Source organism: Stegostoma tigrinum, chromosome 17 (genome assembly GCF_030684315.1).
Source record: "Stegostoma tigrinum isolate sSteTig4 chromosome 17, sSteTig4.hap1, whole genome shotgun sequence".
NCBI lineage: Eukaryota > Metazoa > Chordata > Chondrichthyes > Orectolobiformes > Stegostomatidae > Stegostoma > Stegostoma tigrinum.
In genome coordinates this window covers 36,687,922-36,708,183 of record NC_081370.1, presented here as the reverse complement: position 1 = coordinate 36,708,183, position 20,262 = coordinate 36,687,922, and the positions used below count along the sequence as shown (strand labels likewise).

General features: G+C 41.5%; 1 protein-coding gene across 2 annotated transcripts in view; it reads left to right on the top strand.

Annotated features, from left to right (window-relative positions):
• The window catches only part of LOC125459330 (polypeptide N-acetylgalactosaminyltransferase 18-like), a 222,732-nt gene that overhangs the window by 95,261 nt on the left and 107,209 nt on the right, over window positions 1-20,262 (top strand). For both annotated transcript variants that reach the window (XM_048545669.2, XM_048545670.2), the window contains 3 exons: window positions 1,595-1,790; window positions 11,610-11,776; window positions 18,792-18,975. In XM_048545669.2, the coding sequence (XP_048401626.1) occupies window positions 1,595-1,790; window positions 11,610-11,776; window positions 18,792-18,975 (547 nt within the window). The remainder of the gene's footprint in view (window positions 1-1,594; window positions 1,791-11,609; window positions 11,777-18,791; window positions 18,976-20,262) is intronic.

Genomic DNA, 20,262 nt, shown 5'->3' with positions numbered 1-20,262 from the left:
CCTGTCACCCTGCATTTCCCGTGACTAATCCACCTAAGTTACACATCCCTGGTCACTACGGGCAATTTAGCATGGCTAATCTACCAATCCTGCGCATCTCTGGACTGTGGGAGGAAACCCGTGCAGACACAGAGGGAACGTGCAAACTCCACTCAGACAGTCACCCGAGGGTGGAATCAAACCGGAGTCTCTGGTGCTGTGAGGCAGCATTGCTAACAAGCGCTGCTCTTCTGCTCCTGACTCGCTCCAATCACCCCCCATTCCTCATGTTCAACTCCCAGTTCCACGCTGAAACCTTTCCTTCCACCACCCTTTGATCAACTGATTTTGATGAGATAGTGCTTTACTCAGAATGGTAAGAAATGATATTCCTCAATACATTGTCCTCAACATTTTAGACAACCAAAGGCACTTCACAGGAACTTCAGGTATCAAATGTGATCAAGAAGTAGTTTCTAAAGGTCATCCTAAAGAAGGAGAGCAAGGTAGAGATGCAGAGAGTTTTAAGGAGGGCTGTGAAAAGTGCAAGTGAAATGCAAGTTTTAGTCAAGCAAATCAAATTGATGGCCAGGAGTAGAACCAAAGTCCTCCCTATGTGACTGGAACATTTTTGCTTGATGCTTCTTCAATAACTCTCAGACCCCACACTCATATAACCTCGGGAAGGTGATGCAGCAAAGGGTTTAAATGTGATATTTACAAAAGGACAATTCAACAAATATTTATACTTCCCATATGGGCTGGATCTGCAGCTTTCAGAGCCACATTGTGGGAATTTGGGTCCAAAGTCTCTAACTCTTAAATCCTAGTGTTTACATTTCCATGCTGCCTGTCTGGTTGGTGAAGTTTTACTGCAGAAATGCTATTTAACCCTGGTGTGCTGAGAATAATGGAGTGTATGTTCCTGACAACAAAAACGGACATTGTATTCCAATAGCACCTGTGATATCACGCCATTACAACATTAAATTTTAAATGAGTTGTCAGGTCCAGGGAATCACAGCAGCAATTACACAAATCGTATTTATAGTCTATACATTTCTTTGGCAGGAGAGACCCTAGTTTCAGTGAAAAGAAAGCTGATTAATGGTCAGGTAACATCATACTACAACTTCTCAGAGACAAAACTTCTTATCAGTCACCAGAAGAACAATTTACAAAGAAATTTGCAGACTGATTATAAATTGTTGCTATGCTTTCATGGATTTTATAGCTAGATTAAAATTTAATGTGAGCAATTGCTGCTGACTGGTTACTTGTTCCCTGCTTCCAATGATTTTCAGTCTCAAAGTCATTTAGCCACTTTGTCGACGAGCATCTCACATCACTCGGGGACTGCAATGCTCCACCTATTGGTGGCATTACCCAGAAATACAGCTTAAGAATAAACAATGCTCACATTGTTGTGAAATAACTTGTTTATCTGCTTAAGCATCTTTTTGCCATTAAAATTTCTGATGTACTACCTCATTTTACCCATCAGACATGCCCACTGTGCATCAGTGACCACACTTCAAAGCTGCAAACACTTTGGAAGGGCCCAAGGACATGAAAAGCGTTATATCAATGTAAATTTTTTCCCCTTTCTTTCCAGAGGTTCCACAGAAGCTAGAGGAGAACATAGCTGCTGATGCCTTTACTGATTCCTTACTCTTCACTCACTGGGGCCACGACCTTTCCCCTGAAAATCGGAGGGTCGCTTTGAAGAAGTTCCAATACTATGGCTACAATAGCTACCTCAGCGACCGGCTGCCATTGGACAGGTCCATCCCTGACCTTCGACCTGATGGGTATGTTGTATGGAGAACAATGGTGTAGTTGTTTGGTTTTCCAGCATGTAGCAGAACAGAGGTGACCGTGAATTTCCTGGGATCTTGTGAGGGGTGATCCACTTAAACCATCTGCCTTAACTCCTGTGTGATGTTGGCAGAACTCCCACAGGAAAGAAGTAGGCTCTCCCCAACTGGAACAATAAAATTGGCTGCCAATAATGTCCAAGGTCCATCTAGCCCTGTAGTCAGATGATAATGGACTTGGTTTGGTTCCACTTTTGGACCTTATTTGGATGTCTCCATGGATAATTTATGGTATGGTATATATTGGGAAGGTTTCCTTGCCTAAGAGTGACTATTCCGACTCTCACAGATTTTGTTTTATTTACATTGTGATACGTACCTGACAGCGAGGTGGTAAATCGGCCTCTGGCAATAGACTGTTCCTTTGTTGTCTTCTCAGAGTTGAATACATGACTGCTGCTGTCACTGGTACAGCATCATATAGATCACTATCTCATTCCTTTACAAGTTACCTACACTAATCAGTACCTGTCAGTGAGTCAACAAAACAGCTAGATCTGAGGTAAGGCAAACCCTCAGTGATGGAGATCTTTGAAAAGTATAGGTCCAAAATCAGCTGGCCCTTCCCAGCTTGTTACATTTGTCATGTTTCAAATTGCTCATGACACTGTTACATGTTATTTGCTGAATGATACCAATCAGTCTTGGAGGTCATTGAATAAACAGTTCCAATCTCCCTTGGAAATTGTTCTCTCGAATGACTCGTCAATCACTGAAATATTTTTCTCACAGAGTAGATTGATTTTATTCATTTCAAACTGACCCCTGTCCTCTGGTCTTACTAATGTGACGATCCTTTGGCTTTAAGAGGTGTACTTTGCCCTGTTTTGTTTTGAAGAGAGGTTTGAGATAGAGGTACAAAGTTGTCTATTGTAAGCCTATAAAACAAACAGCTTGTGAGGCCTTGGGAATTTTTTTTTAAAGTAGGAACAATAGAAGCAGCATGAAGGGTGGGGCAAGCTCCCACAGAACCAGGATTTTTAGTTTTGGTTTTTCAGTAGTAGCAGTTATTGGGGTCTTGAAGCCAGGTTTGGAAGATGCAGTACATCTCTCCCTGACTCTTTCTCTTTCTCTCTCTCTCTCTCTCTCTTCTCTCTCTCTCTCTCTCTCTCTCTCTCTCTCTCTCTCTCTCTCTCTCTCTCTCAGAGTTTTCTCTTGGTGTTTTCTTCCTGGACCAGAGAATTGCCTGAGAATTTTGCTGGATTTGCATTTGTCAAGGGACTGTTTATGGGATGTTACTGTATTAAAACAGTTATTGTTTCATAGTTAGATAATCTATAATTCTGTTCAGTTTTCCAGTAGGGCTAAGTTATTCCATTTTCTTTTGTTTTGTATTTTAAATATAGTGTATGAATAAAGTGTATTCTGCTTCAAATCTGATAGCTCGACCAATCAAATGGCATCCAGAATGCAATGCCTGGTAATTGCCTGTAAAATATGAAACTGTTAGGATCTGGGCTATCTTCTTAATATATTTTGAGGGGGTTTGGTCTGGTCCATAACATCATCCTGGAATAGTTTGTCATGCTCCATGTTATCACGAGTTCTATTGAATCCTAAAATTGGAAACTGTATCACCTCTTGTCCTAATAAGAGGTACTAAATTTGAGTTGGATAATAGCAGTAAGGTGCAAGTGCAAATTGATAGCTAGGTTCCTTAGGAAAGACAAGTTTCGGATTTCTATTAGACTGATATCACAGCAATATTGACACATTGTTTACAATGTAATATCATATACTTGGCATGGTTTTCCCAAACTTCCTGAAAACTAATAAAACCAACTCAAGACTTACTTAGACTTCATAACCCCTGCTTCCAGGGACATTAATGGCAAAGAAAGTATTCCATGTTTCTTGTGTCTTTGGTCCAGCTGGAGATCTTTTGGTGCCAGTTCATCTTGGGTCGCTGTCTCTTCTATGTCAAGCAGGAGCCCACAGCATGATCTGATGGCCCAGACCAAGTGAGGTGACATTGTGGAGTTAGCTGAGCCAGAAAATAGGTGAATATCAATGTTGTTCTAAGAATTTTTGTACTTCTTTGTAAATTTGATTCCCTCTGCATGCTTGAATGCAAGACCATTTGATATAGGAACAAAATTAGGCCATTCAGCCCATCAAGTCTACTCCGCAAAAGCAGGATGAGAATTTTAAAATTGAAGGACTCAATGCACAGCTGGTGCAGAATTGAAGACAACTTGGTGTGACTTAGAATATGGGCAGCAGAGTTTTAAATGAGCTTATATTTCTGGAGGGAGGCAAGTTAGGAAGGCAGCCAGAAGTAATTTGAGTTTGAATGTTACAAAGGCATGGACTGGAGTTTCAACACCAGATTTAGTCCTACATGACCAGCAGAAAGCACCTTTTAATAACATATTACTTTCTAGATAAAAAGAAGTGTGCAGCCAGAATTGCAAATTAGTGTGGAAGAGTGCTAAATCAGAGCTGGAGTCTGACTCTCTGGTGTCAATTTCCCTATTTTGAGATCAGACAGATTCTCATTTTGCTGTGTCTCCACCCACCCCCACCCGGCTACCATCAGCACATCTCCTGTGGGCTCACATCCCTGGGTGGTAAAATCAAGCCCAGTGCCTTTCCCAATTCTCACTAGCACCCGAAGAATGACCGAGGCTCCGAAAGCTTGTGTTTTCAAATAAACCTGTTGGGCTATAACCTGGTGTTGTACAATTTCTGGCCTTCTCCACCCCATTCCAACAGTCACCTCCACATCATGGACTTTCCCAGTTGAAACAAATCCCATGTCGGTTGCGCTTCACTGGAAAGCACTGCCTGAATCAGAAGGATTTGGGTTCATGTCTATTCTATTGCAGTACGGACGGAATGCTGTACTGTTGACAGATGACAATCACGGAGGTGAATTGTTGAAGGTGGACGGGTGTAAAATATCCCACAGGCATAAAATTGACATAGGGAGGAGAGCTCTTCCTGATATCATGGTCCATATTTATCCCTCAACCAACATCACTCAAAACAGATCGTATGGTTATTCTCTCATGCTGTGTCCTTGCTATGTACAGGTTGTCTGCTCAGTTTGCTACATTATGGCAGTTACTATACCTTAAAACTGGCTGCAAAGCACTTGGTGATGTCTTGAACTCATGAAAGGCGCTATAGAAATGCAGGTCTGTCTAATTTGTGTGTTTCTGGAACTATTTCTTTCATCCTGAAGGTTAATTGATTTTAAAAATGCCTTCCAAAGAGGAGCTTTGGGTTGAAGCAAACAAGAAATTGGCAACATAACCCTTTTCAATTAAAACAACAAAATGCTTTGATACTAGCTCTTTTCTCCAAGCATTTCTTTAAATGAAAGAAACAATTTGTGTGCTCGAAAATCAAAACAGCTCTGTTCCAGGAAGGGATAGGATTACAGCTCAGTACCTCTTCCAAAGCCAGCACTTAACAGCTCTACAAAACCAACAGTGACACACAAGCCAATAGTCATTACTGCAGCTCTGCTGCTAATCAGTGCACTTATCAAGGGAACATATTGATTCAAACTATAAAAGAACAAATTCTCCTAGATGTGGGCTTATTTCCTTGGATAGCTCATATTTAGAGGGATATTGCCAAAGGATTACTGGTAGCCAGTCTTCAGGCTGCCTGCTCCCAATCAAGACATTGATTTTAACCCTACATGGTCATCGGAAAGTGGATCGGTTGCTGTTTAAAAAAGAAACAGTTATTTATTTATTCTGGAACTGGGAAACTCCACTATCTTAACCTACTGTCCACTGCGGCTCAGTAGTTAGCACTGATGCCTCTCAGTTCCAGGTACCAGGGTTCAATTCCAACTTTGGGCAACTGTCTGTCCTCTTGGTGCCTCAGTTTCCTCCCATAGCCCAAAAATGTGTAAGTTAGGTAAATTGGGAATGCTAAATTGCCTAGGGTGTGCAGGTTAGCTGAATGGAAAATGCAGGGTTACAAGGATAGGGTGGGTCTGAGTGAGATGCTGTTTGCAGTGTGGACTCAGTGGGCCAAATGGCTTGCTTCCACACTGTAGGGATTCCGTGAACATATCACAAAGCCACCAGCTAATACCAGCCTTGGTCTTTTTCTTCCATATGGATGCTGGTTCCGAATAATAATTTTTGAGTATACATTCACTGGATCTGGGTGTTACTGACTAGATCAGTATTTCTTGCTCATCCCTAATTTCCCTTGAAAGCTGCTTTCTTGAACTGCTGCCATTCATGTGTGTTAGGTACATCCATAGTGTTCTTAGGAAGGGAGTTCTAGGATTTTGGCATTGAAGGAATGGCAATATAGTTACAAGTCAGGATGGTGTTTGGCTTGGAGTGGAGCTTTCTGATGTTCTACTCTGATGAAAGGTCATCAACTTGAAATGTTAATTCTACCTTTTTTCTCCGTAAATGCTGCCTGACCTGCTGAGTATTTTCTGCATCTTCTCTTTTTATTTACTAGTGGAGGAGGCAATGGCCAAGTGGTATTATCACTGGACTGTTAACCCAGAGACCCAGATAACATTCTGGGGACCTGGGTTCAAATCCTGCCATGGCAGATGGTGGAATTTGAATTCAATAAATATCTGGGAACTAAGAATCTAATGACGACTGAGAATCCATTGCTGATTGTCAGGAAAATATCCATCTGGTTCATTAATGTCCTTTAGGGAAGGAAACTGCCATCCTTACCTGGTCTGGTCTATGCATGGCTCCAGACCCACAGCAATGTGGTTGACTCTTAACTGCCGTCTGGGTAATTAGGGATGGACAGTAAATGCCTGGCCAGCGATACCCTCATCCTGTGAATGTATAAAGGAAAGAGAAACTACTAATGAGCTCATAAATTATTGAGCCACTCAGTTCCTGTTACACAGGTTCTATCCAAACAGCGACAGAGTGCGCATGTAATTATCGTCAATTAATAGTATAGGGTTTTTCAAGATCTCAGGCCTCCTCTAATCCTGGCCTCTTGTGCATCCCTGACTTTAACCGCTCTAACATGGGTGCCTTCACCTGCCTGAACTCTAAACTCTGGAATTCTTGTCTAAAACTCTCTACCCCACTCTCCTCCTTTAAGCCCATCCTTAAAACCAACCTCTGACCAAACTTTTGGTCACCTGACCAAATATCTGCTTATAAGATTGGAATCAAATTTAGTTTGACCGTTACCTTGTAAAGTACCTTGGACGCTTTTCTACATTAAGGATAATATAGAAATGCAAGTTTGTTGTTGTGTTGAAACGTTCCTGATGCAAGTTCATCTCATTTGGCATCAGCCTGGTAAATAAATGGGCAAGGTGAGTATATTTAAACAGACAGGTTGAATGCCCTGAATGTGATGGAGTGATTAATGGGATTCCAATGACTATAGTTTGGAAATGCAAGCAACATATTTAACAAGAAAGGAATCAGCCCTTCCATGATAAGCACCATATTCTGCATGTTAATCCGTTCCATGCAAAAAATGCCAAGGTTCTTTCTACTAATCATTCAAACTATTAGTCTGCATCTGCTAAAACAAGGATTGAATACTGCTGAAAAGAGGCATGTTTTGCTGAAACTCATCATTTTATACTCTCAGGGCAGACAGAAGAATGTCAATTTTCAAACAACCACAACGATGTGTACTATGGGTTCTGATGGGTTAGTGAGTTAACTCTGATTGACCAAGGTAGACAAACAGGAGGCTGGAAGAACACAGCAAGCTGGGCAGCATCTGGAGGAAAGGAGTAGTCAACATTTCAGGTATTGCCCTTCTTCAGGACTGATTCACCAAGACATTGCCACGGAGAAAGCAATGAGGCACTTTAAGTTCCCCAGGCTTCTGGGTAATTCAGAAAGACACTCGGCTTGAACAAATTCATTTTTGTTTTCAGAAAATGGATCCTTGTCTATGAATGTAGTTGTTTAAAATGATTGTTGTGAAGTTTTTGGAGCGCTCAGTATTGTTTCGTAATTGTGGACCAATAGCAGAAACACATTGAATTGTAGACAACAAGGTGTAGAGCTGGATGAACACAGGTGGCCAAGCAGCATTTGCAGAAAAGCTGATGTTTCAGGCCAAGAACCTTCTTCAAACACTTTCTCTGAAGAAGATTCTAGGCCTGAAACATCAGCTTTCCTGCTCCTCCGACGCTGCTTGGACTGCTGTGTTCATCCAGTTCTACATCTTGTTATCTCAGATTCTCCAGCGTCTATCTCTGAACTGTAGACATTTTGTTTGGCACTTTGCAAATGTATGCTGCTTGAGTACATTCTGAATTCTCTGGATTATGAATAACCAGAGAAACATGTTTAATTTAATCAACTGATCCTGGCACACAAATCACTGCCAGATATGCACAGTGTAGCTTGGCTGAGAGCCCAGGCTCATAAAAGGATTACCTGTGTGTGAGAGATAATGGGAACTGCAGATGCTGGAGATTCCAAGATAATAAAATGTGAGGCTGGATGAACACAGCAGGCCAAGCAGCATCTCAGGAGCACAAAAGCTGACGTTTCGGGCCTAGACCCTTCATCAGAGAGGGGGATGGGGGGAGGGAACTGGAATAAATAGGGAGAGAGGGGGAGGCGGACCGAAGATGGAGAGTAAAGAAGATAGGTGGAGAGGGTGTAGGTGGGGAGGTAGGGAGGGGATAGGTCAGTCCAGGGAAGACGGACAGGTCAAGGAGGTGGGATGAGGTTAGTAGGTAGCTGGGGGTGCGGCTTGGGGTGGGAGGAAGGGATGGGTGAGAGGAAGAACCGGTTAGGGAGGCAGAGACAGGTTGGACTGGTTTTGGGATGCAGTGGGTGGAGGGGAAGAGCTGGGCTGGTTGTGTGGTGCAGTGGGGGGAGGGGATGCACTGGGCTGGTTGAGGGATGCAGTAGGGGAAGGGGAGATTTTGAAACTGGTGAAGTCCACATTGATACCATATGGCTGCAGGGTTCCCAGGCGGAATATGAGTTGCTGTTCCTGCAACCTTCGGGTGGCATCATTGTGGCAGTGCAGGAGGCCCATGATGGACATGTCATCAAGAGAATGGGAGGGGGAGTGGAAATGGTTTGCGACTGGGAGGTGCAGTTGTTTGTTGCGAACTGAGCGGAGGTGTTCTGCAAAGCGGTCCCCAAGCCTCCGCTTGGTTTCCCCAATGTAGAGGAAGCCGCACCGGGTACAGTGGATGCAGTATACCACATTGGCAGATGTGCAGGTGAACCTCTGCTTAATGTGGAATGTCATCTTGGGGCCTGGGATGGGGGTGAGGGAGGAGGTGTGGGAACATTCCACATTAAGCAGAGGTTCACCTGCACATCTGCCAATGTGGTATACTGCATCCACTGTACCCGGTGCGGCTTCCTCTACATTGGGGAAACCAAGCGGAGGCTTGGGGACCGCTTTGCAGAACACCTCCGCTCAGTTCGCAACAAACAACTGCACCTCCCAGTCGCCAACCATTTCCACTCCCCCTCCCATTCTCTTGATGACATGTCCATCATGGGCCTCCTGCACTGCCACAATGATGCCACCCGAAGGTTGCAGGAACAGCAACTCATATTCCGCCTGGGAACCCTGCAGCCATATGGTATCAATGTGGACTTCACCAGTTTCAAAATCTCCCCTTCCCCTACTGCATCCCTCAACCAGCCCAGTGCATCCCCTCCCCCCACTGCACCACACAACCAGCCCAGCTCTTCCCCTCCACCCACTGCATCCCAAAACCAGTCCAACCTGTCTCTGCCTCCCTAACCGGTTCTTCCTCTCACCCATCCCTTCCTCCCACCCCAAGCCGCACCCCCAGCTACCTACTAACCTCATCCCACCTCCTTGACCTGTCCGTCTTCCCTGGACTGACCTATCCCCTCCCTACCTCCCCACCTACACCCTCTCCACCTATCTTCTTTACTCTCTATCTTCGGTCCGCCTCCCCCTCTCTCCCTATTTATTCCAGTTCCCTCCCCCCATCCCCCTCTCTGATGAAGGGTCTAGGCCCGAAACGTCAGCTTTTGTGCTCCTGAGATGCTGCTTGGCCTGCTGTGTTCATCCAGCCTCACATTTTATTACCTGTGTGTGAGTTTGTTTTGGCTGCTGGAGAGAACTGTTGAGCTTGCTTGATTGTCATCTTTAAGCAGTTATAGTAAGTGATTCCTTGTGACATTTCTTTTGTCGATATTTTACTGTTCATTTGCACAGAGTTAAGAGATATGAAGTGTTTGATGTCTCTGTTATCGATTCATTAATGATCCATTATATTAACATTTTTGAAGAATTTTTACGAAGATTTTGCTGTTCGTGGTTTCACATGTGCCACTGTTATTGTAACATTTATTAGTTCTGTATGTTGTTATACTGGGTGAACAGGCATAGAAAACCCAAGAGTTGACCTCTCTCTCTGGACCTTCTCTGCAGCAAGAACACTATATTTTGCACTCTGTTCTGCTACCTGATGTGTGGTATGATCTGCCTGCAGAGTATGTAAAGACTGGATAGAAGCCTGAAGCTCTGGCACCTAAAGATTGTCCACAGTTGAACAGCTAGAATTAATTGCTTATTTGGTTTAAAGGCTGCCTCTGTGAGAGTTAACATCTTGTGAAAGTTTTACTGTGTCCACCTCTGAGCTTTCACAACATTCCCTCTGTCTATTTAATTATGTAGTGCTGAGGTGGGAAGTGGGAGGGTGCTGTATATCCTGAAATAACTACAACCCAGCCCTTGACCTAATTCTGAGTAAAGCCACTGGAGGTCAGGTAGCTATCCCGAGAAAGTAACTCTGAAAACCTTGCTTGCCTTCTGCCAGGGAAGGCTTCACAAGATCATCGCATCTGGTCTTCCCATGGACAATTAGAAAGATCCAGAAAAGTTCTGGATGTTTCGTGAAAACTGGTTCAAAATAATAAGTAACTCCAGAATGAAGAGATTACAACTCATGTCACACAGACAGCAAGATACAAAAGCAAGCTCTTCACACCAGTGCATGAAAATGCAGCAATGAAATGGAGAAAGGATTAAAATGGTCTGACAAAAGTGGCCTGATGATTTTGATGCTGTGTGAATTGATTTTACCTTTGTTTTTGGGATGTGGGCATTGTTGATATCTTAGAATATTAATAGTTGTCCTGAGAAGTTCGTGATGAGTCTTCTACCTGAGGCTTAGTATAACTGAGATGCTGAAACGCATTTCAGAAAGTAGTGAATAGTCAACATTGATATGTGACTGGAGTCACCTACATACCCAGACTGGTTATAGGTGAGGTTTTCCTTCCTTAAAGGACAAATTTACCCTTAACCTTTTTCAGCTTTTTGCCTTAAATGGAGTGCTTCATCCCTTCAGTATTCTAGTCTCCACCTTGTCCTATACTTTGACTTGTTTCCTAAAGTGCAGTTGCCAGAATTATATGCAATATTTTATCTGGACTAACCAATCTTTTTATAAAGGTTTACATTTTTTTTCCTTGCATACTCATTGTCTCTACTTACAATACCAAGCTTTTTCAACTCGTCCTACCACCTATAAAAAAATGTTTGCACAGACTCTCTCCTTTCTCACAAACTCTTTAAAATGGCAACATTCAATTGAAATTGCCAATTCTGAACTTTGGAGCAAAGCAATGTGAGAATCTTCCACATGTGACTCTGAATCAAGCTCATATCTTCAGTATTGAGATGAAATAAAGTTCCTTCACACTCCATTACAGTTTGTAGTTTCAAGATGGAACATGAATTTAGTGTGAAAAAGAGAGAAGTTTTTAAATTATATTCCACAAGACTAATTTTTTATTTCTGATTGTGTTGTTTTAGATGCAACAACCTCACCTACCCAGTGAACCTCCCTCAAATCAGCGTGGTCTTTATCTTTGTTAATGAAGCTCCTTCTGTTGTTCTACGGTCTATGCACTCAGTGATATCTAAAACCCCAGCTCACCTTCTCAAGGAGATTGTGCTAGTCGATGACCACAGTAACAATGGTAAGTGGGTGGTAATTGTTTGTGGTTGGAATGTATCACAGCTTTTTATTGTACATCATGTGTTAATTAGGCCCAGCTAATCATTAGTAGAATTCTCAATCTTTCCTTCTAACTATTCCTTTATCTCAATAAATCCATCTGTAAATCTACTCTATTTATTTCAAAGTCTTCTGGAGTAAATTACAATGGTGATTATTGTCCTTTGTTCTATTCTATAAATATTATTTGACCTCCTGTGGTGTTACGCACAGTTACAACAAAGTGTGTATTGCATTATAAGGCCAGTGGTGGACAATGTGTTGGAGTTGGAGAGTGAATGCCAAATGTGGAGGATGAAATGACAATCAAGCTTTGTCCTGGATAATGCCAAGTTTCTTGAGTATTTGCAAAGCTGTACGGTGAACGGAGAGTATTCCATCATGCTCCTGATATGCCTTGTACATGATGGGCAGGCTTTAGTGAGTCAGAATGTTACTCACTTGAGTATAGGAGTTGGGACGTCATGTTGAGGTTGCACAGGATGTTGGTGATGCCTTTTCTAGAGCACTGGGTGCGGTTCTGGTCGCCATGCTATAGGAAGGATATTATTAAGCCGGAGAAAGTTCATAAAAGATTTACTAGATGTTGCCAGGAATGGAGGGTTTGAGCCATAAGGAGAGGCTGGATCGGCTGGGACTTCTTTCACTGGAGCATAGGAGGTTGAGAGGTGACCTAACAGAGGTTTATAAAATCATGAAGGGTATAAGTAAGGTGAATGGCAGGTTTCTTTTCCCTAGGGTGGGGAATTTTAAGACTATGGGCCATATTTTTAAGGTGAAAGGGGAAAGATTTAAAAAAGGCATGAGCGGCAATATTTTTAATTGTAGTTCATGTGTAGGATGAACTTCCAGATGAAGTGACGGATACACAAACAGTTACAACATTTAAAAGACATTTAAATAAGTAAGTGACTTTGGAGCGATATAGGCCAATCGCAGGCAGGTTAGTTTGGGATTATGGTCGGCACATACTTGTTGGACTAAAGGGTCTGTTTCCATGCTGTATGACTCTGTCTCTATGATTGTATGAATTCTGAGCCTGTGACTTTTATGGCTGTTCTGGTTCAGCTTCTGGTTTGGTCCAGCCGTCTAAATACTGGAGCTACAAGAATGGCTCATATGCTGGGAACTCTGCAGTGGGTATGCAAATAATGAGATAAAGAGCAGACCATATGAGAGATTATTTGATTATTGTGGCTGATACACTTTAATGGTCATTGTCAAGCATCATATTTTGGATGTGAATGCCTATTCTAGCTGGCACAATGGTCTCACCAGGGACTGAGTCACCATGTCAGCCCTGATCACTGCAAACCACGTATCAGGAAGCAATCACTTTGAAACCATACCCCCCAATTGTGGTCTGCACAGTTACCATTTATTATTTTGCATCAATTTAAGAGGGTAACAATGAAAAAAAAAGCAATTTAAGATGGTCACTGGGTCAGTGAGGGGAGAGACTGGGAGGGATAGATTGCCTTACCACAGAGAGTGGTTAAGACACCATTTTTTTTAGGGGAATGCTGGATAAAATTTGATTCAAAGTATAAAGGATTATGATGAATGGAGCAACAACATGGAAGGCCAGCACAAAGCTTATTGGCTGAATGGCCTCCTTCTTTCCTGATTCTGGACAAAGCAGGAGCTGAAAAATCTCATTAATAAAGTATAGCGAGAATGTATTTTTTGGGTTGTAATTCTGTTCAATGAAATAATTCTTTCAAGGATTGTGGCTGTTGTAGGCGAGAATAACACTTATTCTAAATCGCAGCACAAGATCAATCAGGTATTTAAAATTCAGGCAGCAACTTATCCTTTCATGAATACACAGAAGAAGAGGGAAAGTGAACTGAATATATTAAAGACTGTGCTGTAATGACTGTTAGGAGGTCCTTAAATCTAAGGAATTTTGAAGAATTAAAGCAGTGCATCAAGTGCTTGATAGAATGGGAGTTCCCTGATTGGGGCTCTAAATCAAAAAAACTGTTGACTTGGTGATGGGCTATCAGCCTCTGTGGAGTTATTTTAAGTGCCACAACTAACAAATGGTGAATCATTGGAGAGAATGTTCTATTCCTGTTCTGATGATTCAGTATTTACCAGTAATAGCTCTGTGTCTATTCTGGTGTGTATGATATAAAATCTTCACATTCTGTAGTGCACAGGCGAGCAAGGTGTTTTTAAAATCACTCCAGTGTGACAACATCTGAGCCACCAAGAGGTGATTCTGATGCAGAAAAACACATGACAAGGGTCTTGCGGTGACTGAAATCTGCTTTGTAGCTGTTATTTTTAGTTGGGTCTTGCACACAGCACACGAAACATGGAGCAGCTTACACCCCTCCAGCTTTGTGTCTGTCTGTGGAAGATTGTGGAACCACTTTCAGTTCACAGAGTGACGTGCTCTGTGTGATTGCCAGTCAATAGAATTAAAGATTGTTCCTTGAGAGCAGAGCCCTGGGGCCAAACATACTGAAGGATAGAGAGAAGTGTGGCTCATTCATTCTACTCTCAATCCCTCCCCTACCCCCCCCTGCTTGTGAATACTTTCTGGAGTAGAAATGACTTCTGTTTAAATAGTAAGTAAGGGTAAGGGCGGTCCCTGGTGGCATGAGCAGATAACAATGGCCAGTTTTCTTTGTTCAGAATGGCTTGGGCCAGAATTGTGTGCTTGCTACTGGTGGTGGTGAGGCAGGGATGGGTTACGTTATAGTGTGCAGGAGGTGTAATATGTCAGGTTTCCTACAATTCCCTGCCCACCTGCACACTGGGTGTACCTGTGGAATATGAATATTGTGGCTCCAGTAGGTGGTTCACCGGCAATGGTAAGAAATGTTAGCCTCACCTGCAACAGCCACATTCCTTTAAAGAATTATTTCTTTGAACAGAATTACAACTCAAAAAATACATTATCATAATATTTTATTGATGAAATTTCTCAGCTCTCATTTTGGCCCAGAATCAGGAAAGAAGGAGGCCATTCATCCAATAGGCTTTGTGCTGGTTTTCCAGTAGATTAACCCCATCATGTTCCTCCCTTCCTCATAATCCTGTATTTTTTTGCAACAAATTTTATCCAACTTTCCCCTAAAATATACAATGGTGTCTTCAACCAGTCTCTGTGGAAAGGCATTAATTTCCCTCCTAATCTTTCCCCTCACTGTCCCATGTTAAATTGCTTTTATTCATTATTACCCTCCTAAATTGATGGGACAAGGGTCTAGCCCCGAAACGTCAGCTTTCCTGCTTCTATGATGCTGCTCGGCCTGCTGTGTTCATCCAGCTCTACACCTTGTTATCTCAGATTCTCCAGCATCTGCAGTTCCTACTATCTCTGTACCCCTAGGGTAGTTGTATTAACAACAGTCCCTTGTAACATTTGGAATCCACAATTGGGGATTATGGTTTCTAAGTGTTTGCTTCCTGATACATGGTTTGCAGTGATCAGGGCTGACATGGTGATAGTAGAGAATTGGTTTGTGGTGGATTACCAAGATGGAAGTGGTAAATTGTCGGAACTATGAGCTGAAAAGTACCTGGATCCTGATGAACTTCATAACAGGGTCTTAAAAGAAGGGGCTAGCGAGGTACTTGGTGCACTGCTTTAATTCTTCAAAATTCCTTAGATTTAAGGAATGCCTCATTAGATTCAAAGAAGGCAAATTCAACTGTTTTATTCAAAAAGCAATGGAGATAGATAGCAGGAACCCACAGGCCAGTTAGCCTAACATCTACCGCTGGAAAATGTTAGCAGAAGGTATTATTAAAAAAATTGAAGACTGGCACTTAGATAAACTTAAGGTAATCAGGCAGAGTCAACATGGTTTTGTGAAAGGGAAATCATGTTTGTCAATCTATTGGACATCTTGAATAGTTAACAGGTGCTTGGATAAAGAGGGACTAGTGGATGTACTGTACTTAAATTTCTAGAAGGCATTTGTTCTACTACCACATCCAGTATCATTGTGGAAATTAAAAACTTATGGTGAAGGGCTAGCTTATTAGCAGATAAAATAATTCCACCAAGGCCAGTGAGGTAGATTAGCTTGTTTAGGTCTTTAGAGCCTGTCTGTCAACCTAAAGTTGAAAATATCATCAGAAAGGAATGTATGATCCAGCATTGTCTCAAAAAGAGGTTAGAGTTTTTAAGTTGTCAATGTTTTAGTAGTTAACTGAGGTGCAGGATCAATACAAATTGCTGTTTAAGGAAGCGATTTGCCCACTGCTCTCATTCTAACACACAATCATTTAGTGTCAGTGACAGGTCAGACAGATCCCCTTCAGTTAGCTCTCTCTGTCTCTTGGACAATCAATGAGCTTTCCTGATATGAACAGCATAGAGATGAGATGAACTTGATCAGTTTGAGCACTCATTTTTTGTTATTTGTAGATTCTTAGTGGATCATGCCGTGTGTTGGGAAAGTGGGATTCATCTATCATTTTATCATTCCACACCATTGAAAATACTGAGTGTGCAGAACTGTTTATTTTATGCTTACGCTTTCAACAACCCCCTCTCCCATTAATTTTCCATCCCTTCCTTCTTTATCCCTTTTCACTTACATCATTTTCTTTTAATGTTACATTGTAAACATGACATGTATTTTTAATGTATCTACTATTTAAGGTTTTAGGACCCAAGTGTATGTTACATGCACATCTAGGTCATAAACTGTGAATTCTCTCCTTAAATGTCTCCATTTTGTCTTAAGATGCTTCTTAAAACCTACTTCTTTGACTAAGCTTTGGCCACCTGCCCCCATGACTCCCCATGTTGCTTCGTGTCAAATGTTGTTTGATAATTTGTCCATTTAGTGTTTACATTAAAGGTGCTGTATAACTGCATTGTTACCTGTGGGGATTCTGACCAGCAGAAATGGTGTAAGGGGTGACAGAAAGGCAATGCTGACTGAAGAAATTGTTGACGCTGCACTATTGAACTAGTGCTGCCTCTTCCATGGAGAATGTTTTCTGGTGTCATCATTCACTGAAGACAATGAAAAAATTTGATTAATGATGTATTCAGCTCTTGTCTAACTATCCTCGCACTCCCATACAATAAACAGGTTCATGGCGTTGTTTACAGAGTCAGTGTGGTGAAGACAGTTTTGCTGATTGAATTGTTTTACCATCGTCTTTTGGGGGAGATACACGAATAAATAAACTGAGAAACCTATAATAATTTCTCAGCTTCATTTCTGCATCTACTGAATGTTGTGATTTACTTGTTGGTTACAGTTATGGACCAAGCCAGACCACGCCCCCCCCCCACCTCAAAATATTTTAAGAAGGTAACCTAGACCCTAACTTTTTCTTATTTTAAGGGTAGATGTGAAGTGGGTGTTCCAGGTGTGATGGAACTGGCCAAACTACTTGGCTTTAAGTAAAACAGAATTTATTTAAACACTACAGTTGAGACACAAACAAAAGAAATAGGAATTTAGAGTAACTTAATTATTGGAAAACTTAACCAACCCAATACAGCAACTTTACTAATTAACTCTTCCAATATAGCAACATCCCATAAACACACCACTTGGCAAAAAGGTAAATTCAAACACAGATTCTTACAGTCGGTAGGGAACAACATCTAGAGAGATTTCAGATAAAGTTAGTTCGGAATCCTTTCCTGAAGCTTGCAATTCTTCTGGACCCAAAACATTTTGTGACTGCTACAGCTTAAAAAAATATAGAAAGTCCTCACTGGGATAAGTGGCTGCTCCCCTTCCATTGTTAAACTGTTTTAGCTTCCTAGCTCCCTAGACTCCTTGACATCTCTGCCTTTACAATCCCCCTTAAATAAAAACAGGATAAATGACCTTTCTATAGGACAGCAGTGTCACAGTCACAAACAGGAAAAGTGAGAAGCAATTGGATGACACCATTCTTGGGAGTTAAAAATTGAGCAGGATATAAAAGATACTGTTGATTCAGTATCCCCTGAAATCCGTAATCATACTTCAGACCAACACAGAGTCATTGCATTGCAGACCAAAGCATGGGAGACCAATTAGAATAAGATTCTCAGTCTTGTTTACAAACCCTTCCATGACTTCAGCCTCTCTCTATCTTTGCAACCTCTCTAGCTCTACAAACCCCTGAAATTTCTGCATGCTTCAAACTCTGGTCTCTTAAACATTCTCAATTCTCTCCCCTTCAAATATTAGTGTCTAAGCATTGGAATTCCTGCGTAAACCTCCTTGCCTCTCCATGTCTTTCTTTCCTTCTAATATACTGTTGACAACCTACCTCTTTGGCAGGTGTTTTGGTCATCTGTCCTAACATTTTCTGACATAAGTACGAGAAGTATTACAAATGAGGGACACGTTAGAGGAGTAGTGGAAATGTCGCTGTACTCGTATACCAGAACCCCAAGTTAAAATTCTAAAGTTTAAAACCCTGATAGTGATATTTAAATTCAATGAATAAAAATCAGGAATCTCTTTCTTCAGTTGTGGATGCACAATAAATGCTTGTGCAGCCAGCAATGTCTATACATCCCATAAACCAATAGAAAAAAGAATACACAGCAGATCCAGCAAAACCTTTGGATAGAGCGACAATGCTAATGTTTCAAGGTGATGACCTTAACCAGGACTGAAAAGTATTAAATAATTATTTGGATTTAAGCAAGTACAAAGGCAAAGGATGTGAAGAAGTTAGGGAATATCATGATGGAGTGAGATAACAGGATGAAGGGAGTGATGGTGAAAGGAATGTGCAAATTCTGTCAACCCTGCTGAGTACTTCTAAGTATTTCTATTTTTATTTCAGGTTTCCAATACCCAGAGCATGTAACTTTTATCCCGATGTGCAACTGTAAATAGCTCAATGGCAATTTGCAACTGAACCATCTCTGGAGAAGGCTTACATGCTTTATAATGCTGAAGGCACTATACAAATGCAAATTGCAGTTCCAGTTGGCTCGGAGGCTTGAGTATGATGTTAATAATGACTGATATTTCTTCAATTTGCAGATGAACTCAAAGAGAAATTGCAAGCTTACATTGATGAAACAAACACACGTCAGCCAGGCTTTGTAAAGGTGATCAGACACACAAAGCAAGAAGGGTTAATCCGATCACGGGTCAGTGGCTGGAGAGCAGCGACAGCTCCTGTTGTTGCTCTCTTTGACGCACATGTTGAATTCAATGTTCAATGGTAAATATCATTCTATGCCGTTAATTGATGGAATTCTCAGACTGTTTTTATCCAGTTTCTATTGCTCTGTGGAGACTTAGACAATGTGTGTAGTGAAGGGATGTTACTAAAATATGAGGATTTCTCAAAGTAGTGCTGTATTTACATCACACTAAATAGCTTCAGTCAGTTTAGTGCAAAATCTAGGCCTTTGCTTCTTTCTTTATTTGCCATTATCATATCATCTATCACATTAATCATTAAAATAACTTTCATGTATACGTTTAGAAGTTAATCCTTTACAGTATACAGTCTAAGACTGGCTGTTCCCATTTCTAATTACACATTTTAATTTCTGATTGAGAACGTAGTAGTTAAAGAATAAATAATGCAGGCAGAGCAAAACTTCTCTCCCCTCCTTTAAGTCATTCCTTAGTAGACTCCCTTTTTGACCATGAAGTTTTTGGTCTCTTTGACCCAATATTTCTTACAGTGAAATGTCGGAGATAGTAAGAACTGCCGATGCTGGAGTCAGAGACAACACAGTTTGGAGCTGGAGGAACACAGCAGGTCAGGCAGCATCAGAGGAACAGGAAAGTTGACACTTTGGGTTCCGGACCCTTCTTCACCCGAAACACCAATGTTCCTGCTTCTCTGCTGCCTGAACTTCTGTGTTCCTCCAGCTCCACACAGTGTGGTACACTGAAATGCATTGTTTTTATGAAAATCCTTGGAATGCTTTACTCTGTTGAGGCTCTCTAAAAGTTCAAGACTTTTTTTCTCTGTTGCTTTGTTTTTTTACTGAAAGTGATTCCTTAGTTTACTTTCTATACGTGCAATGGATATCATAGATAACATAACCTTGCTGCTTATTCATCTTTATTGTATATACAAACTGCTGTTGAAAGCCCTTTGAATGATTGGCACATTCCCTGAGGTTAACACAGCAGCTTTGAAGCAGATTGCTCAACCCCACAATCTTATAGGAATGATACTTGCCTAAATTCTTCCCAGAGGATAGCAAGCCCAGGTGTCTACCTGATTCAAAAAGATTTTCAGGGGTTGACTTCTTTTTCAAGTGTAGGACTAGTTGATGAAAGACCTGAAAATTAAATAAAGCTGTGAAGCTGATAAGCTGTCGGTGAGTTCAATCCATTAATGGATGATGCCAATCAGTCTCACTGCCTGATGCAATTACATCTGACAAAGAATTATGTCACCCACTTTCAACATGTTCTTGAGAGAGGCTGAAGTTTAATTGCTGAAATTTTCCCTGCAGTGAAATAAGTCATAATAAGAGTAGTGAAT